We start from the raw sequence: 22,051 nt of genomic DNA, 5'->3' as shown, positions 1-22,051 counted from the left end.
TTTATTTTGCAGGATGTAACTCTAAATTAAGTTAATAAAGTTTGATTAAGTAGCATGTACTTGTTATTTTGAAATGATAGTTGAAATGGGAGAATAAATGGAGGGAGCAAAGTCATCATTGGAGCAACATTGCTAATATATAGCATTTTGTCTCTTTTTATTGCTAAATTATAACAATATTCAACATGTAGCTATTGAACCATTGGAGACTAGAAAATTCACAAGACAGCACTAGGAAACCATAGGAGAATTTTTTTACTTGACAGGAATACAAGAACTGATAGGCTGCTTCTTAGTAGTGATATGGCTTTGATAACATGTAAATATTGAAAACAAAAAGTGGAATTAAAATTTGGTTAAAAAAAAAACTAATGGCTTTGCGCAGAAAACAACACCTGACCTAATATTACACTAGTGATTGTGTAAACCAAGTCAAATCTAATTTACTATAAACTTACAACTAAATGATTCTTGAATATTCCAATACAAATTTAAGTAATTTCATATCTTTGAACAATGCTTTTCAAATGATAATTTAATTTTGTCTTGGTTGTGCCACTTGATAGTAAATTTGTTTGTGCTAGGTGTTTAACCCAATTTAACAGGGATTGGCACAGGGGAATGGCCCTTTTTCTTTGTTTATTTATGTTAGGTGTTCTAATATCATATTAGATGATGTTATTGTTAATGTCTAATTTTCTTTTTTAAATTGCAGCAAAATTAAAATGGTAATAGAGCTGCTTGAGGGCATTCATTTTGTTTCTTCTGTGGAGGCCATTTCTCTTGGTGCCCAAGCTAGTATTCATCCATGGATAATTTATGACATTATTTCTAATGCTGCTGGAAATTCATGGTAAATTATTGTTCACAATTCTTTACTGAGGATTATGTTGTGTGTTTACAATTTAAATATTTCTAGTCCTGAAGTGTAACGCCCTCAAAATAATAACATTAAACCCCACAAATAAGACAGGCATTGATATTCAAAAGTTCCACATTCATTCATTTCTCAGAGTTTCATTACAAAAAGTATTACATGTTAACAACAAAAGCAAATGCCCTACAGGCTTACAGCTTTCCAAGTTAACACTTGGTTACAACAAAAGAATACTAACTCATACACATTAAGCCCTTGGCTTGTATTTACATGTAATACATCAAAAAGTAAAACAACAAAAGCGTGCCCGCCTCTAGCCTCCCAAGCTATGTCCTTGGAGGTGGCATGCTTCCTGTACCTGAAAATGATATTCCCATATAGGGTGAGCCACAGCCCAGTAGAAATATACTAAACCAACCATGAACATTGACTAAAACATTAGCAATTGATAGATGGCCAACACTGATACAGTCACATAAATCACATATTTATGTCATACGACTTATGAGTCCAAATTTTCTTTCATTTTCCCTTTTTCAACAGATAGGCATATAAGTACTACCCACATTCTCAACAGATATGTATAATCATAGTATCCACATTTTCAGATAAGCAATTGAGCTATATCCACATTCTACAACAGATATGTATAATCACAATATCCACAGATAAGCATATAAGCTATATCCACACTTCTCTAGATAAGCATAAGAGCTGTATCTACGGAGTTCATCCCCTATCTTCTCCCAACACTATCCGGTTTAGAGGTACATCCCCTATCTTCCCCTAAACCGCGGAGTACATCCCCCATCTCCTCCTCTACACATAACGTATACAAACACATTGGTTCTATATACAATCATTCAATACATGTAATTAATGTATTCTATCAACCGTCAAGTTCCATGACACATTCCATTGATTAGTTTCAGTTTGCCTAATCATCATGCATTGTCTACAACAATCACGACTATCCTCCACCGATAGCCCAAGCAATTATTTCTAAACAAAAAATAAATGCACAATGGTTATTCAATCACCATTTCATTTCCTCATTCTTCTCAATTAATTATCCCCATTAATTAAACAATGTAATTAGGTCAAATTCCATAATTAACATTTCAACCCTTAGGTCCCATTTTCATCAATGATTCAACATTTATTCCACTTCTCTATGCCAAACATGCATCTAGGTTTATTATGAATAAAACCCCAACTTTTGTAAATTTACACAAAAGCCCCAAACTTTCACAAGATTACCAAACCAACCCCAACATCTCAAAATACCAAAATTTAAAGACAAAATCCATAGAGAGGAGTAGGATATCCCTACCTCAAATTCGGAGCCCCAAAGGAGATGAAGACCAAAACCAAAACGCTCCAAATCTCGAAATTTTCAGATTAAAATGAAGCTCTCGACGATCAACAACTTTTTTTGTAAAGGCCAAAGGTGAGCAAATCACTCCTACTAGATCAAAACCTAGAGAGAAGGTAGAGTCTAGAGTGAGAGGCTCAACAATGGTGATTTTGGAAAAGTAAGAGAGAGAAGAGAAAGCAAAAAGTGATTTAAAAAGTCACAATTTCGGGACTTAAACCCAGTCTCCCGCTCGAGCGTAAAACACCCCGCTCGAGCGGCCACTCACAGACTCCCGCTCGAGCGTCCAAACACCCGCTCGAGCGCAGAATCCACTCTCCCAGCACTTTTACAGAACCAGGCCTCCGCTCGAGCTTCCAACTCTACGCTCGAGCGTCACTCAGACAACCCCGCTCGAGCGGCCAATCCCACGCTCGAGCGTACAACGCTGCACAGGAAAAATACTGAATGGGTGTAATCTCCGCTCGAGCGCAAAAACCTCCACTCGAGCGTACAGGCCAAAATCTGGGCAACTAGTTTTGGTTTCTAAACTCAACCAACCTGTAACAAACCCGCCCAACACATCCTATAACTCAAACACGAAGTAAAAAGGATGTAAACAAGATAATACACAACTACTAACATCCACGGACACAAGTCCGGATCACGGTATAACAAGGGTAAACCCGGGATCGCTATAACCTCCCCCCCCTTAAAGAATTTCGTCCCCGAAATTAAACACAAGTTTTCCTCCATTTTAAACAATGTTACACTTTAACACTCAACAATCCGACCCATTACCGGTCACCCCCTCCCTTTAACAAGAGGCTTTTCACAATATGTAAACAACATATGTACTTTCAACATGCATCAACATTATGCATTATCGTTCCAATTTCAACAATATAATCAACATATATAGTGTCACATTCAACTTCCATATGAGGCAAGTTCCAAACATACGTCCCATAAACCAAACATTTTCAATGTTTCACAACTCAAGACATATATAAAAGCTCTTAAGTTCAACAATTGTTCAAAATTTAAACACAAAATTACATATCAACAAACAAGTCCGAATATTTCTCTCGGACTTCCAACTCACGTTCCCAAGTGGCTTCCTCCACTCCGTGATGTTTCCACAAGACTTTCACCAAAGGAATAGTCTTGCCACGCAGGACCTGATCCCGCCTATCCAAGACCCGAACCGGTCTCTCCTCATACGAGGCATCCTCATCTACCTCTAAATCTGTCCAATCCAACACATGTGATGGATCTGGCTCATACTTCCGAAGCATACTCACATGAAACACGTCATGCACTCCGGACAACTGTGGCGGTAAGGCTAACCGATAAGCAACCTCACCAATCCTCTCAAGGATCTCAAAAGGACCAATAAACCGAGGGGATAACTTCCCACTCTTCCCAAATCTCATCAAACCTCGCCTAGGTGATATCTTCAGAAAGACATGATCACCTACCTCAAACGCCAAAGGCCTCCTCCTACGGTCAGCATAAGATTTCTGCCGACTCTGGGCTGTAACAAGCCTCCTACGGATAAGCTCAACTTTCTCCGTCGTCTCCCTAACCAACTCCAGACCCAACAAAGGTGCATCACCCACCTCGGCCCAACAAACTGGAGACCTACACGGTCGGCCATACAAGGCCTCGAACGGTGCCATACCGATGCTAGACTGAAAACTATTGTTGTAGGCAAACTCTACCAATGGCAAGTGCCTCTCCCACGTCCCACTGAAATCCAGGACACAACCCCGAAGCATATCCTCGAGGATCTGAATAGTACGCTCGGACTGCCCGTCAGTCTGAGGATGATAAGCCGTACTAAAGGTCAACTTAGTGCCCAAGGCACTCTGCAAACTCTGCCACAACCTAGCAGTAAAACGAGGATCTCTATTTGAGATGATCGTCACTGGGACCCCGTGCAATCTCACTACGTTCCGAATATACAAGTCGGCAAGATGATCCACCGAATCTCTCACGCGCATAGGCATAAAGTGCGCCGACTTAGTCAACCGGTCTACAACCACCCAAATAGCATCACTACCCCGCTGCGTCCTCGGAAGACCTACAACGAAGTCCATAGTGATATGCTCCCACATCCACTCGGCAATAGGCAAGGGTTGCAACAAACCCGCTGGCCTCTGATGCTCGGCCTTCACTTGCTGGCAAGTAAGGCACTTCGATACGAAAACCGCCACATCCCTCTTCATACCCCGCCACCAAAACTGGCGACCCAAATCCTGATACATCTTAGTACCTCCCGGATGCACCGCAAGGCGCGAATGATGAAACTCTCGGAGTACTTCCTCTAGGCAAGATTCTTGTACAAACAAACGGTCTCGGTATCTCACACTCAGGTCGGGATACACCGTCAAACCCTTCTCAACTTTCCCACTAGGAATTTTCTCTCGGAGAGATTCTACCTCATGGTCACCTTTCTGTGCCTCTAACACTCTAGTCACAAGTGTAGGCTGCGCAACAACGGAAAACAAGGCCGCAGCCTCAACAGATTCGCCTAGTAGCAAATCAAACTCGCCAAGTGCTCCCAACATCTCCCATTCCCGGATGGCTATACTAGCTACATCACTAATGGATTTCCTACTAAGGGCATCGGCCACAACATTGGCCTTTCCCGGATGATAGTGCAACTCAAAATCATAATCCTCAATGAACTCCATCCACTTCCTCTGCCTCAAATTCAGGTCTTTCTGTGTAAACAGATACTTCAAACTCTTGTGGTCCGAGAACACCTCGAACCTCTCACCATAAAGGTAGTGCCTCCAGATTTTCAAGGCAAAGATCACTGCTGCTAACTCTAGGTCGTGTGTGGGGTAATTCTTCTCGTGTATTTTCAACTGACGTGAGCTATAAGCTACCACTTTTCCTTCTTGCATCAACACACAACCCAAACCCTCTCGTGAGGCATCACAATAAACCGCATAACCCAACCCTCTCTCCGGAATAATCAACACCGGAGCGGTGGTCAATCTAACTTTCAGCTCTTGGAACGACTTTTCACAAGTCTCACTCCACACAAACTTGACTCCCTTCCGAGTCAGTCTAGTCAACGGTGAGGCTAACCTGGAGAAGTCTCTTACAAACCGACGGTAATACCCAGCCAATCCCAGAAAACTGCGGATCTCAAACACACTCTTAGGCTGTGCCCAATCTTGCACTGCCTCAACCTTGGATGTATCAACAGACACCCCTTCCCCGGATACCACGTGGCCTAAGAATTTGACTTCCCTCAGCCAAAACTCACACTTCCCAAACTTGGCATACAGCCTATGGGCTCTAAGTAATTCAAGCACCACTCTCAAGTGTTCCTCGTGCTCCTCCTCTGAAGGCGAATAGATAAGGATGTCGTCCACGAAGACGACCACAAATCGGTCTAAGAACTCCCGGAAAATCCGGTTCATCAAGTCCATAAAGACTGCCGGTGCATTGGTAAGCCCAAATGGCATCACCAAAAACTCGTAATGGCCATACCGCGTACGGAATGCCGTCTTAGGAATGTCCTCCTCCCTGACCCTCAACTGGTGGTAACCCGATCTCAAATCTATCTTAGAGAAACAACGGGAACCCTTCAACTGGTCAAACAAATCATCTATACGGGGCATAGGATACTTATTCTTAACCGTAGCCCGATTCAACTTCCGGTAGTCAATACACAGTCTCAAGGCACCATCTTTCTTTTTAACAAAGAGGGCCGGCGCTCCCCACGGCGAAACACTAGGGCGAACAAAGCCCTTATCGAGCAATTCCTGGAGCTGAACTTTCAACTCAACCAACTCTGCTGGAGCAAAACGATAAGGTGCCATAGAAATCGGTGCCGTGCCGGGCACTAAATCAATAGAGAACTCTATCTCTCGGTAAGGTGACAAACTAACAAGATCTTCGGGAAAGACATCCGAATACTCACAAACCACCCTCGGCAACACAATCTGTGTCTCAACACACTCACTACTCTCAAAGCTAGCAAGTAGACCACTAAGCTCACTTCGCCCTCGCGAATCATACCCCGGTGGCAAAACACTACCAACCCGGTCTCCCAAGAAATGGAACCACTCCCCGCTCAAGGTACATAACGTGACCCTCTGGCGGTAGCAATCGATAACAGCCCGGTATGACGATAGCCAGTCCATACCCAAAATAACATCAAAACCCTTCATGGGCATGACAACAAACGGAAAAGGAAGCCTATAATCGGCGACCTCTATATCACATCCTCTAACACCTTGTTTCAGGATCAACTCACCGCCCAAAGGCGATACCACACAAATAGGAGATGCTAACTGTGCTAACTCCAATTCCAAAACAGATGCAAATGCAGCAGATACAAAAGAATGAGATGCACCCGTGTCTATCAACACATTAGCAACCGAGTTGCAAAACAGAAAAGTACCTCTCACTACTGATGGAGCTGGTACTAAATCCTGCGCGGTAACAGCATACACGCGCCCCGTAGGCCCCTGGTCTACCTGCTCACCTCTCGGAGCAAAAGACTGCTGCACAGACTGGGATGACGAAGCTCCCGGATTGGCCCTCGAGGCCTGCACAGACTGAGCTGGCTGAAAACCCTGCGTCTGCCTAGAACCGGACGCTTCCGAAGTGGCACTCAACTGCGGGCAAAACCTCTTCAGGTGCCCAGGCTGTCCACACTGATAACAAGACAAGGGCTGCCCCCTGCCCGAACTCTGACTCAGCGGTCTAGCTGAAGAAGAAGCAGCTCTCTGACCCCCACCCTTCTGCGGGAAAACAGAAACCTTGCGACCCAACTGGCCACACTTGTAACAGGTGAAATCCCCCTGACCACCTCTCCCAGAGCCTGCACTCGGCACTGGGAAGGTCGATCTAGCAACACCACCCTGCGACTGCTGAGGGTTAGAACCCCTCTGCCTCTTGCCATCACTCTGACCATCTTGGCTCCTCTTGGAGCCTCTCTGCCCCTCATCCTCCTCCTGCATCATGAGCTCCACATGAGCTGCAGCGTCCACTAGGTGTCTATACTCTCGGATGTAAGACCCACCAACCCTCAACTTGAGGCCCCGCCTCAACTTCCGCTCAAACTCATAGCAACGGCGTTCCTCAGACGCCACCAATTCAGGTGCAAACCTGGACAGACTGGTAAAAGTAGCCTCAAACTCGGCCACTGACAAGCCCTGCTGATTAAGCCGGCTAAACTGATCCCTCAGCTTCTCCCTAGCTGCTGTAGACAAAAACCTCTCCTGAAAAGCATTTACAAACGCCTCCCACGTACCACCAACACGAGCCTTCTCATACTTCCACCATTGACCCGCATCTCCCTTCAGTTGGAAGGATGCCAAGGTCACTTTCAGTGCTCCGTCCTCGATGCCAAGCATCTCGAACGTCTTACTCATCTGCTCAAGCCACTCATCAGCCTTCAATGGCTCCTTAGGATCTCCAACAAACTCATCCGGGTTAGACCGGAAGAACTCCCTCTTTAAAAAGGAAGGCCCTGCCTCAGCTGCCTGGTTCCCAGCTCTAAGAATACCCAAAGCTCCTGCTATCTCTCTGGCTAAGGCACCCAAGGCCTGCTGACCCACTGGCTCGGCCACATTGGCCTGGCCAACTCCCTCCTGCACTGCCGGAATCTCACCCTGTAATGGTACTTCCTGCCTCGCAGGTCTACCACGCCTAGCACCTCTTCCTCGTCCTGACATCCTAATAAAGGTAACACAGAACATTAGCACATTCATAAATGTGCCGAAACTAAACACTCACGTCCTAATGCATGGACAACTGTAATTCACTCCACATAAGCACATAAACACATAAGCACTTACGAATTTCATTTCCGGATAATGATAGTCCTGAGGCGTTACTAGAGTTCCGGTTAGAAACAGCATTGATCAAGTGCTTTTCCAACAAGACTCCCAGAAACCCAAGGATCCAATCAACATCCTAAAAATTAAATCTCATACCCACATAGTCACATAAGCATGTTATCAGGTAAGCACATAGCATATGATACTACATCTAGGTCTCTATCAAGCGAGACAAACCCATTGTGATACTAATCACTTCCCACGTACCCAAAGTATTCGAACCCGGTACGCTCTGATACCAAGTTGTAACGCCCTCAAAATAATAACATTAAACCCCACAAATAAGACAGGCATTGATATTCAAAAGTTCCACATTCATTCATTTCTCAGAGTTTCATTACAAAAAGTATTACATGTTAACAACAAAAGCAAATGCCCTACAGGCTTACAGCTTTCCAAGTTAACACTTGGTTACAACAAAAGAATACTAACTCATACACATTAAGCCCTTGGCTTGTATTTACATGTAATACATCAAAAAGTAAAACAACAAAAGCGTGCCCGCCTCTAGCCTCCCAAGCTATGTCCTTGGAGGTGGCATGCTTCCTGTACCTGAAAATGATATTCCCATATAGGGTGAGCCACAGCCCAGTAGAAATATACTAAACCAACCATGAACATTGACTAAAACATTAGCAATTGATAGATGGCCAACACTGATACAGTCACATAAATCACATATTTATGTCATACGACTTATGAGTCCAAATTTTCTTTCATTTTCCCTTTTTCAACAGATAGGCATATAAGCACTACCCACATTCTCAACAGATATGTATAATCATAGTATCCACATTTTCAGATAAGCAATTGAGCTATATCCACATTCTACAACAGATATGTATAATCACAATATCCACAGATAAGCATATAAGCTATATCCACACTTCTCTAGATAAGCATAAGAGCTGTATCTACGGAGTTCATCCCCTATCTTCTCCCAACACTATCCGGTTTAGAGGTACATCCCCTATCTTCCCCTAAACCGCGGAGTACATCCCCCATCTCCTCCTCTACACATAACATATACAAACACATTGGTTCTATATACAATCATTCAATACATGTAATTAATGTATTCTATCAACCGTCAAGTTCCATGACACATTCCATTGATTAGTTTCAGTTTGCCTAATCATCATGCATTGTCTACAACAATCACGACTATCCTCCACCGATAGCCCAAGCAATTATTTCTAAACAAAAAATAAATGCACAATGGTTATTCAATCACCATTTCATTTCCTCATTCTTCTCAATTAATTATCCCCATTAATTAAACAATGTAATTAGGTCAAATTCCATAATTAACATTTCAACCCTTAGGTCCCATTTTCATCAATGATTCAACATTTATTCCACTTCTCTATGCCAAACATGCATCTAGGTTTATTATGAATAAAACCCCAACTTTTGTAAATTTACACAAAAGCCCCAAACTTTCACAAGATTACCAAACCAACCCCAACATCTCAAAATACCAAAATTTAAAGACAAAATCCATAGAGAGGAGTAGGATATCCCTACCTCAAATTCGGAGCCCCAAAGGAGATGAAGACCAAAACCAAAACGCTCCAAATCTCGAAATTTTCAGATTAAAATGAAGCCCTCGACGATCAACAACTTTTTTTGTAAAGGCCAAAGGTGAGCAAATCACTCCTACTAGATCAAAACCTAGAGAGAAGGTAGAGTCTAGAGTGAGAGGCTCAACAATGGTGATTTTGAAAAAGTAAGAGAGAGAAGAGAAAGCAAAAAGTGATTTAAAAAGTCACAATTTCGGGACTTAAACCCAGTCTCCCGCTCGAGCGTAAAACACCCCGCTCGAGCGGCCACTCACAGACTCCCGCTCGAGCGTCCAAACACCCGCTCGAGCGCAGAATCCACTCTCCCAGCACTTTTACAGAACCAGGCCTCCGCTCGAGCTTCCAACTCTACGCTCGAGCGTCACTCAGACAACCCCGCTCGAGCGGCCAATCCCACGCTCGAGCGTACAACGCTGCACAGGAAAAATACTGAATGGGTGTAATCTCCGCTCGAGCGCAAAAACCTCCGCTCGAGCGTACAGGCCAAAATCTGGGCAACTAGTTTTGGTTTCTAAACTCAACCAACCTGTAACAAACCCGCCCAACACATCCTATAACTCAAACACGAAGTAAAAAGGATGTAAACAAGATAATACACAACTACTAACATCCACGGACACAAGTCCGGATCACGGTATAACAAGGGTAAACCCGGGATCGCTATATGAAGCATTCCTTATAAGCATTCTGATCTGAAATTGCCAATTCTAGATCAGGCACAACCTTGATAGATGAGACTGCTAATAATCTGATTTGCACCATGGGCACCAGTTGAGACCATGGCACTGATTGGCACTTTCTGTTTCTGACAATGAACTGATTTTGTAGAACCCATGCCTTTAAAGAAATTAGCTGCAAAATTTATTGAACACTGAAAGCCCTTCTTGTTAGGTGCTTACATGTATACACATACATGGGAACATCTGTTTACTTTCAAAGATCTGTGCATTTTTATACTAACTCAGTAGGTATTCAAGGCTTTGGTGGTTGGTGTTAGTATATGTAAATGCCGTAGTTAGTTTTTTTTTCATGACATTCCTGGAATTTGCTAGCGTTTTCTTAAGCAGATACTGTGTTACCTTGCTACTAGACATCCTTCTGTTGGATTCAATTTTACAGGGTTTTCAAGAATCATGTTCCCCAGTTGCTAAGGGATAATCAAACCAAACATCTCCTGAATACTTTGTTCAAAATTTGGTAAGTCTTCTCATGTTGTAAGTTTCTTAGTGTTGTTCAAGTGTATTATGAGTAATTTCTTTACTTCTTGACTTTGAAGTTAAGTTCAATGGAGATTTTGGGTGAATTAAATGCTAACTGCAGTTTTATAATTCCATTCAAATTATGCTTCCTTTCTTGTGGTGGATTTAGCATTTAGGACATTTACTTGAGGACCATCTGCTAAATGCATACTAAAATTTTAGACTTGAACACCACTCGGTAATCATTTCTTCATCAATGAATTTGGACACATTGAGACTTTCAATAATGATTTTTGAGATATTGATACTGTAAGGTAGACCTCAATTCAGAATCACATTCTTAAATGGGTCTCTTATCCACTTATTTTTTTAAGAACTCATTATTGATAAAATAAAGTAATGTACGAAATAAGTTCACATTAAGAAAACTTATGTTTTTATGAAGTAGAAAATAGAAAAGACTTATTTGGCTAGGCATTGAAGTGTAGAAGTGCTAATGTGAGAAAAAAATAAGCTAGTTATCTTAAATACTAGAATCCTATTCAGCTTAATCACTTTATTGGAAAGACCTTAAGTGGACAGCTTTGTCATTCTAATCTAAACAAATTCTTGTTCAAATCTTTGAACTCTTATTCAATAGAGATCTCTTTGTGAACTGCGAAGCTAAAACTAAACCAAACCAAACTAAGCCTTGTGTCCCCAATCAAGTGGCGTCAGTTACATGAATCATTTTCCTCTATTTCGCTCTATCAAGAGCTGGATGAGTCAATTATGCCTGATAGGTTTTTGTCCAACTTGAAGGGTATTGTTTTGGATATGGCCAAATCATGTACATTTCCTCTTCCACTTCTGGCAGTTGCTTTTCAACATCTAATAGCAGGTATGTATCTGCATGATTTACAGTTTCTCACAACCATAATCTGTAGGTGGCAGCTATTAATGTTTTGGAGCAACCTGATACTCACTTTGTTAATTTCCAATTGTCCTTTCACAGGCTCCTCTCATGGTCATGGAAATGATGGTGATGACACATTGATCAAGGTTGTTCTCATGAACTAATTTCTTTTATATAAAAGTTATATTATGTGGCTTTTTTACTTGCTTTGAGGTTATGTAAATATTAACATGCCATTTGCTAAGTAGACACACCTATTCTTGCACAGGCTTGGGAGAAAGTATATGGGGTGAACATTACCAATGCTGTCAATATGGTACAAACTTATTTATGAAAAAAAATATTAATAAAATGTCATTCCGAGTCAAGTCTGCTGCATCAGATGGTCAATTAGGTATCATATATTACACTGCAGAACAGCATCTACTGTCTCTCCTAAAGTTTGTGCTGACTAAAAGGCATTCTACTGGTGGTCTTTTATTTCTTTGTAGTTGAGGTAATAATGCCATTGTCGTATATCTATTATAGATGTAGTGTAATAAGTTGCTTGTTGCTTTGATAATTGTTTCAGATATGTTGAAAATTTGCTGCCGAAGTCTGGATACGACTTGTATTGCTCATCAATAAATTACATCTCTAGATTATGCTGGTCCATTTTCTCTTAGAAGTGGGAGTTGTTTTCTGACTACAGATAACTATATATCAGTTATAGAATAAATAGAAAACTTATGTTTAGTAAAATTTACCCAAATCTATATGTCGTTTTCAATCTATAAGTTTAGTAAAAACATATAAGATTTACCCAAATCTATAAGTTATTTTTTTTTATAACCTTTTTTATAAGTTTAGTAAAAAAAAAAAAAAAAAAGAGGTGGCTTCAACTAGATCATCATTTATTATGAATGAAAAATGAAGTACAATTCAGAAATTGAAATAGTTTCACAAACACACAACCAAATCGATTTCAATTAACCCATTGTGGTGTACTTGAATTGAGTGTTTTTATATAACTTACTCTCCTAGTGTAAACATGACAGCCAGTGAATTAGTTTGAATTTTTACTTAACTTAACTTCTGTTAACCTGATGGCTTAAAAGTTACTAAGAATTGTATAGTTTTGAGGGTTGTTTGAACAATTGATGCAGCTTGTTTGGTGGATACTTTTGCGGCATGATGCTGTGTTGCGTTGAATCTGGTGCTGATTGGCTCTGTTTTGTGTGCTCTGCCTCTGATGCAGCTTTTGATTGATGCGATCTATTTGTCCTGATTTCTGATTTGGTTGAGTTGTTTTGTTACTGGTTTTGTTTGATTTGTTTTCTGACTGTTTTAGTAAATGAGGTAAACTGTTGCGTCAATTCTGATTTGGTTATATGATTTTGTTTGGGTTGCCAAGTTGAAATGGTTTTCTGAACTGGTGATGATCTGTGTTGAATCAGTTTGCTGATCTGCTATTCTTCTGGTTCTGCTGTGATGTTGCTGCTGTTGCTGAGATGTTGTGGTGATGCTGCTGTGATGGTGTTTGTTACGATAAGGTGCTGCTGTGTTGTTGTTGGATGTTTGCTGGTGTTGCTGGTGTTGTTGATGTTTGGAAGGGTGCATGACTTTTTGTCCAATCTGTAATAGATCAGGTTTTCATTAATGGGGGTTGTCATTAGGTGTAAGTTCGGGCAACTGCTGGTGTTTTGGCTAGAAGGGTATGGAGGGGGTATTTTGTGTGATTTCATATCCATGTTATTAGTTTGTTATAGTGGTGCCTGAGGGATGCCTCTTGTAAATCTGTAAATTTTTTAAAAAATTATAAATGAGTTTCAATTATTTTTGCCGTTGCAAATTTGTCGTTGTTAAAAAGTGAAGCTTTCTCGACAAATAATTAGTCGGTAAATGTGTAGCTAAAAGTTTATTTTTGCCGACTCATATTGTGTTGCTAAAAGTGTATTTTTTGCCAATGTCAATTTGTCATTGCCAAAACTAAAGCTTTATCGACAACCAAATCGTTGGCAAATGGCAACATTTACCGATGTAAATGTGTAGCTAAAAGTTACTTTTCCCCACTCATATTGTGTTGGTAGAAGTGTATTTTTTGCCAATGTCAATTTGTCGTTGCCAAAAGTAAAGCTTTAGCGACAAACAAATCGTCGGCAAATGGCAACATTTGCCGACGTAAATGTGTCGCCAAAAGTTTACTTTTGCCAACGCATATGTTGTTGCTAAAAGTATATTTTTTGCCCATGCAAATTTGTGTCGCGAAAAGTGCCACACAATCATCCTATTTGAATGACTTTTACCAACGCAAGGTAAATTGCCGACGATGGATGGAGGCTTTTAGCGACGACTATGTTCGTCGCTAAAGGCATTACTTTTACCAACGCAATCATAATTTCGTCGGCAAAAACTTTTGCCAACTCACTTTTGCCTACGGGTTGCCAACGTAGCTTTGTGTGTCGGCAAAACTATTTGCCAACGAATTTTCCCTTTTAGCAACATATTTTGTTGCGTTGTGAAAAATGCAATTTCTTGTAGTGCAAGTTTAGATAATATTAAGAAAATGCTAAGAAATAACTATTGTGACAACCCACAAAAAATTATGAAAAAAAGAAATAAGAAAAAAAAGGCAAGCCATGGGCAAAAATAGTGTTTGAGGATCCAAACTATATAATCAATGTAAACCCATTAGACATAATCTTGAAATAATTAAGGAATTCGAAAAACAAATTTCTAAATTATTAAAATAAGGGTTAATACGAACAAGTAAAAGTTTTCATTCTAGTCCTGCATTTATGGTAATGAATCATGCAGAAAAATTAAGAGGAAAAGCTCATATGGTAATAGACTATAGAGGTTTAAACAAAAAAGACCATAAAAGATGGATATAAATTGCCTAACAAAGACATTTTAATTAATAAAATTCAATTAGTCAATTTCTTTTCTAAATTTGATTTAAAAAGTGGTTATTGGCAAATTCAAATGGAAAAATTCTATTCCTCTAACTGCTTTTAGTGATCCGCAAGGACATTATGAGTAGTTGGTTTTACCATTTGGCTTAAAACAAACTCCACCTCTCTTTCAAAGAAGAATGGATAATATTTTTCAAAAACATGGAGAATATTGTATGGTATATGTAGATGATATTTTAGTTTTCTCTAAAACTAAAGAGCAACATCAAAATCATCTCAAAATAATAGCTCAAGAATTCATAGATTATGGATTAGTGCTATCTGAAAAGAAAATTGAATGGGAAAAGAATTCTGTAAAATTTTTGGGATTAGTAATTGATGACAACAAAAAAGTTGTGCTTCAAGATCATTTCTGAAAAAGTCACAGAGTTTCCTGAAGAGATAAGAGATGTCAAACAACTTCAACGTTTTTTAGGAATAATTAACTATGCTAGAAAGTTTATTCCAAACTTATCTAAATTAGTAAACCCATTAAAAATCTTAGAAAAGGAAATTGGAGTTGCAATCCAAAAAATACTAAAAAATATCTTCCTAAGTTAAGTTTACCTAATCAGGGAGATAAATTAATGTTAGAAATAGATGCTTCTGAGAATAATTGGGGAGCAGTATTAAAATCAATATCTCCTAATAAATCTAAAGTACAGATATGTGGATATTGGAGTGGTAGTTTCAAAGATGCTGAAACAAGATACCACATAAATGAGAAAGAATATCTTGCTTAAAAAATGGTATAAAATCTTCTTATATTTTCTTAGTCTCTGAACATTTCATTATTAGAACAGATAATAAATGTTGTAAAGCTTTTTTGAAAAAAGATTTAAGAGATGTAAGTCAAAGCATATTATATAGATGACAAAAACGGTTTCATTATTTTCGCTTTGATGTTGAATATATTTCTTCTGGGAAAAATTCCATTGCAAATTCTCTAACTAGGGAATTAAGTTTTTATAAGTTTTATTGTGCAGGAAATCACAACTTCAGTTGACAAAGAGAAAAGACCCATGTTATTTTGATGGAATTATAACAAACTAGGCCATAAAGCTTAAAACTATTGGTAGAAGGATTCAAAAAAATGCTTCAGCTAACAAAGCGCGTACGGCTAAAATCGCAATAGCAAAAAGAAAAATTTAAATGTTAAACCAAAGAATACAAAGTGATTTTTAAAAGGAGAATCATTAAAGAAGCGAAATGGTGAGGTAACCTCTGAACTCGCCGAACTCGAAGACATAGATATAGCAGAACTCCCTGTTATAATTAAAAAATCTATTTTATAATCCTAGACTAGCACCAGAAAGTAACAAACTTTTCAAAGAATTTTGGTCTGCTCTATGCAACAATAAACGAAAAGATATGCATAGAATAATCAGTGCTCTTACTGATTATGTTAGGTTTCTGGAAAAAGAACTTAACATCATCTGCAATGATCAAAAAATAATGGAAGAAAGAGAAAAAAATAATATATGTTTTAAAAGAAATAGAAACGTTTTTTCTAAAAGAGTTGGCTGGAAAAAAAAATTAAAAAAAATTTGCCAAAAAACAAGATGAACATGAAGAAATACTTCGTATACCATTCTTAACAGAATCCTTAAACTGGAATTACAGTTGGCCAATGTTGGGTCGGTGGACCCTGATAAGTACTGTTCACTCAACCTTATTGTTCACTCAACCCTATTGTTCACTCAAACACTGGTTCCCATGTTGCTTCCTTGTAACCCCAATTCCATACTTATAAATAGATGAGGGGGCGCCTCTTTTAGGTTAAGAGAGTTGTATTTTTCCTGATCATAGTGAAAACCGTAGTAGCCATGGACGTAGCCCTATTCGAGGATGAACTACATAAATCCTTGTGTTCTTGAATGTGTGATTTGTTTGATTTATTTTTTCTTCCTTGTTTGGTATTTCGCGTCTCACCGATCTTGGTAAGGGAGGGTCAATGCCTAACAACTAGTATCAGAGCATTTGTTCGAATAGGTGCGATGGCTACAGATGAAAAGGTTAGAATCGATAAATTTAATGGCACAGATTTTGGATTTTGAAAGATGCAAATTGAAGGCTATCTATATCAGAAAAAATTGTATGAGCCCCTTTCAAGGACGAAACCAGAAAAGATGAAGGATGATGAGTGGACTCTACTTGATCACTAAGCGCTAGGTGTTATTCAGCTAGCATTGTCTCGTAACGTTGCGTTTAACATAGTGAAGGAGACTACTACAGTGAGTCTCATGGCAGCACTCTCAAACATATAGGAAAAACCCTCCACCTCAAATGAAGTTTATTTGATGCGTAGATTGTTTAATTTGAGGATGACAGAAGGTGCTTCGGTGGCTGAGCATCTAAACGAATTCAATATTGTGGTAACACAAATTGAGTTCTGTATCTATCGAATTTGATAATGAGGTTAGGGCTTTGATTCTTCTATCTAGTTTGCCAGAAAGTTGGAATGGTACTGTAACGGTAATGAGTAATTCTTCGAGAAAAGAAAGTTGAATTACAATGATATTTGAGACTTAATTTTGAGTGAAGAAATTTGCTAGAGGGAATTAGGGAAAACATCAGGTTTTGTCCTGAATGCAGAAGCTAGAGGAAGATCAGTAGGAAGAAACCCAAACAACAATAACACAGAAGCAAGTCAAGAACTGAAGAGGGACGAAGTTGCTGGAACTGTGGAAAGAAGGGGCATCTAAAAGGGGATTGCCCGACGTTGAATAAGAACAAAGGTGATTAAAATCAGAAGCCTGCTAATGTTACAATGGAGGAGATTTATGATGCTTTGATCTTGAGTATTGACAGCCCCCTTGAATCTTGGATTTTAGATTATGAGGCATCATGCCATTTGTAGACACCCCATTTTTGACCGTCCTCATGACTTGGACGTCATCATTTGAACACTCGATGATCATCCATGTTCGTGTTCATTTTGAGTTCTCGGAGGTCTCGGCCGCGCGCCTTGCCTCAAGATCTCTCAAACTAACTGTTTTGTGCTTGGTTGTGCACCAAACACTTGTGTTTTTGGCTTCTGAGGGTAGGAAGTGGCCTGTTAGCCATCCCCTCAACCCACTGACTATGGCCTGAAGCCACCGGCCTTATTTTCTTGCCACCGGCCAAATGTATTAGTCGATCGGCACTGTATTTGGTCGGCCGGCCATTGTGTTGGTCAATCGACCATTTTTTCTGGCTGAACCCTATTCATCTGCTTTATGCGGATATTTTGTGCCAGATGGCACAGCTGGCACGCACAATTCACCCCCTCCATACACGTGTATGGAGAGATTTGCTCCTTTTCTTAGCTTCTCTTAGAAGCTTTAGAATTGAACCTCTACAAAGAGGGAGCTTCTCCTCCCTCCTCCAGGGTTCAAAAAAATTATTCTTGAGAGGATAGATATATCCTTGTATCTATATTTCTTGTTTTAGCCTTGTTTTGTACTCAAAAGTGTATTATTGTCTTACCATTGTACACAAACACACACTAGAACACCATCCTTGGTTGTTGAGGTACTAGGAGGTTGATTTCAGAGTTCTTGGGTTGGTTTAAACTTAGAAAACTTGTTGGAGCTTCAATCTTGAAGAGGTTCTACAAGGGTGAGCATTCTTGCTTTAGATACCCTATTCTTGCATAAGCTTTTAACCCTTCTTGCTTATTGTTTTAGGCTCAGCTATAAACTGATAAAAGTTCTGTTTTTACATACTTTTGATCTTTGTTTAAGATCACTTTTGTGTTTGGGGTTGTTTACCCCCTCTTAGGCCTTGTTTAGCCTCATTTTTGTGCCCCTTTTGTGAGCTCCGGGACCACCTTGTGTTGACCTTTTCACCACTGAAATCCAGAGGGCCATCCCTTCTTCTTGTTGTCTTCAATACTTGTCATATTTGCCTCATATGTGAGCACCTTTGTTAAGTTCATGTTGGCCATGTCTTAGCTGGTATTTGTGATTATTTTGCTGTGATATACCACGTTTTTTGCCTATCTTGGTCATTCCATGCATGGTCTATACACTTGTAGTGTAAATTTTGCAAACTAGTCTTATCTGCTTCATGTTTGAGCATGTCTTTCTAGCCTATGTTGACCTCATTTCAGTGGGTTTTTGGTGTTGTTTTAGCATGCCATGACTCTGTTTTGGGTGGGTTTAGTTGGCTCTTACATGCTTCATATACTTGCTTTGCAATTCCCTCATTTGCCTTAACATGCACCTAGTGTTTAGACCACCATGCTTACATGTTTTGGCTTAACTTTGAGAAGCTTTTAGCTTTGTTTTACCATGTTTGAGGTCTGATTTTGGTTGCTTGGGTCATATATGCCATGCTTTGTATAACCACCATGCAATCTAGCTTGTTAGCTTTGAGTGTTCAAGTCGTTAGCATGCTCTATTTCGACCATTTCAGTGATTTGGCATCACTTGTCATGTTATTTCAGTCCATATAGTATACTCCTATGGTTGCACTTGTGACTCCTTTAATGTTTTAAAGAGTTGGTATGTTGTGCCTCATGAATGTGTCATTGTGTATGCCATCATGTTTAGGCCTTTGGGATGCCATCTAAGCGGGTTTTTGGGCTCATTCTAACATGCCATAACTCTGTTTTTATTGGCTTAAAACATGTTATGTTTGGTTGTCTTAGGTGTAGTGAAATACCTCTTTGGTAGCCTTACATGCCTCATGTTTTTGCCCCTTTGCTTTAGCTTGTTTTGGCTTTGGTTATTGCATGTTTTAGGCTTACTTTGCCATGATTTAGGACTGTTTTGGGTCATGCTTTCCATATGCTCTTTGTTTCGTGTAGCTTTGGTTCAAGTCTCTTTACTAGTCTTAGGCTTTAAGCCTTAAGCATGCCATGCTTGACTTGTTTATGTGATTTGACATCACTCCTAGCATCACTTCAGAGCATGTAATGTTGTCACATTTGCATGCTTTTCTTTCCTTTTAAGTGTGCTTAAAAGTGGCCCTTTTGTGCTTAAGTGTTAGGCCAAATGGCATGCATGCTTGTATGTACTTTTGTCCTCATTTCCTTAGCATTTTGGCCACTGATTTGGACCTATTTGAGAGCTGTCCATTTTGGTTTAAGTCCATCCCCGCATGTTGTTGCATGCTTGCCTTGCATGTTGTCGCATGCTTGTTGCATATTTGGTAAATTGCATGTTGTAACATGCTAGTTCAATTGTGCCTTGTTACATACTTAGTACATAACATGTTGTTGCATGTTTAAGTGGTATTGCATTTGGCATGCTTTTGTTACGTAGCTTTGCATGTTGCATATCTTGTCCCTTTACATGTTGTCACATGTTTGCCTTACATGCTTGAATGTCCATGTTGCATTTTGCATGCTTGTCTAAGTTGCATTGCATTTGGCATGCTTGTTACCATTAGCCTTGTATGGCATTGTCATTAACATGCTCATGTTGCATTAGTCTTGCTTGCATGCATGCACCCCTTGCCTCTTGATCAATCATGATAGAGGTTTGGGGGGGCCATTATGTGTTATGTGCATTTCATTTGATATTGAATTGCACATTCGGCACCTTTGGCCATCATGCATTGAAATGCGTGATTGATGGCCCGAGGGTCGAGAACTACACTCATTTGAGTCTCAAACATGATAAGGAGGGTGGTCGTGCTAACATTGCCTTGTAAATGTATTGCCATGCTCTGTTTGTTCTCTGCTGCAGCAAAACAGGATTCTGCAGGAAGGGATAGTCGGTCGACCATCTTCAGTGCCGGCCGGCTATAAATTGTTAGCCGATATCCCCACAAGTGGCCGATGGCCATTATTCACTGGCCGATGGCCACCTCTCTTGGTCGGTAACCTCCCACAACATTCAGGGAGTAATTCAGAAGCATCCTTGAGACTTGTGCAGTTTTCAGAGGTGCAGAGCAGTGTAAACAGAGGCAGCATGAGCATGGCGACAGATTTCTGAGCGAAGCCGAGCAGGCATGCATTTGTCTCTCTTCCTGAGGCCTCTTTACTGCTTTAGTAGCTTAATTAATTTGTTTAATTAGTTAAGTGTTGTGTAATAATTAATTAGCTAGTTAGTTAGTTAATCAGTTGATTTGTATTATTCTTTCGGACCCTCCGTCGAGAGGGCGAATTTTGTAATAAGTGTGCGTGCGTGTGTGAATGTCTTCCAATCCCACGTCTTTCTCCCTTTTATTTAAACTGCTTACGATGGTTAGTTTTAGGGCATGTTTCAATTAACATACTTATGCTTGCATGTTTGCATTCATTCATGTGTATTGCATGCACCGGGCTTGGCACATCATACTAACTGCATTGTATTTCAATTCCTGTTTGAATACATGTCTCAAATTGCATCTCACATGACATTCTAGAATAGCCGAACCTATTTCTAGTTGCATTTTGCATGCGTTGCATTAGCCATCTTAACATGAACTAGGATCACGCATTGATTACTAACTAGTTTTTGTTTTGGCTCCGAGTACTCGGTGAGTGTTTATGCTTTAGCATCCTTGCATGTGTGTGAGTGACTGCCATGATAGCATGTTTGCCATGAGGCTATTTGCTTATGTGATAACTGCTTGAATGCCTGTGGGTGAAGGTTGGATTACTTGAATTGGAACAATTCATTCATTGCGAGTTTTAAGCCCACTTGAGAGTGGCAAATCACCATATTTTCTAAGCGCACTCGAGGGTGGAAAATTCACATCTTAGCCTACTTGCGAGTAGCACCTTCAAACCATTTTCAAACAAAAATGAGATGTTTTGTTCCAACTTAGGCGATCTAGTCTATACTTGTATGCTGTGCGCATCACATAGTAATTCTAGGCTAATAACCGGAATAAGAACGCATGTGTTTTCAAAAACTAGATATCATGCTTAGTACAGGCCGATCTTTGATCGGGCGAGCGGGGGTGCCCATAGGTGACCTTCCCCAATCGTACCCAAGTTCCCGAGCCGAGTCAGGGTTTCCTAAATTCCCCCAAAAATAAAATATTTAGGTGGCGACTCTGTATCTGGCAAAACAGTCCATGTTTGGCACTTCTTTCTTAAAAATCAGTTTTCTAAAACGATTTGCCAGATTTGGACTCTTTGCTGATTTATGAATCTTGCATTGCACTTTGCGAGATCAAATTAAAGAACCGTCACATTTGAGTCCGAACTGTAACATGAGGCCCTCGGGACGCGTCTACACCATTCTACTTCACATAGGGAAATCATGGACAATTACATTGGTGGTGATTTCAAGAAGGTTTATCTAGCTGATGGTGAACATTTGAGGATTGTGGGTAAAGGGGATGTAACAATCAGGTTGCCAAACAGATCTGTTTGGAAGATACAGAGTGTCAGACATGTGCCTGGTTTAAAAAGAAACTTG

At 40.0% G+C, this 22,051-nt stretch overlaps 1 protein-coding gene across 3 annotated transcripts; it reads left to right on the top strand.

Moving 5' to 3' along the window:
• Window positions 1-794: 794 nt before the first annotated feature.
• On the top strand, window positions 795-13,595 carry LOC145799086 (uncharacterized). Of its 3 annotated transcripts, XM_082888648.1 has the most exons (6): window positions 795-853; window positions 10,804-10,881; window positions 11,685-11,763; window positions 11,878-11,924; window positions 12,047-12,094; window positions 13,215-13,595. In XM_082888648.1, the coding sequence occupies exons 3-6, from the start codon at window positions 11,700-11,702 to the stop codon at window positions 13,278-13,280; spliced, it is 225 nt and encodes a 74-aa protein (XP_082744774.1). In that variant the 5' UTR covers window positions 795-853; window positions 10,804-10,881; window positions 11,685-11,699; the 3' UTR covers window positions 13,281-13,595. The 3 variants fall into 3 exon arrangements, 2 of the variants coding, with proteins under 2 accessions (XP_082744774.1, XP_082744773.1); XR_014341087.1 differs by lacking the exon at window positions 12,047-12,094; XM_082888647.1 differs by lacking the exon at window positions 10,804-10,881 and having other exon boundaries at window positions 800-853.
• Window positions 13,596-22,051: the final 8,456 nt, after the last annotated feature.

The sequence above is a fragment of the Camellia sinensis genome, chromosome 9, assembly GCF_055761805.1.
Source record: "Camellia sinensis isolate YWXY chromosome 9, ASM5576180v1, whole genome shotgun sequence".
Lineage (NCBI taxonomy): Eukaryota > Viridiplantae > Streptophyta > Magnoliopsida > Ericales > Theaceae > Camellia > Camellia sinensis.
The sequence above is the reverse complement of the archived record's forward strand: the minus strand, read 5'-3'. Positions and strand labels throughout refer to the sequence as shown.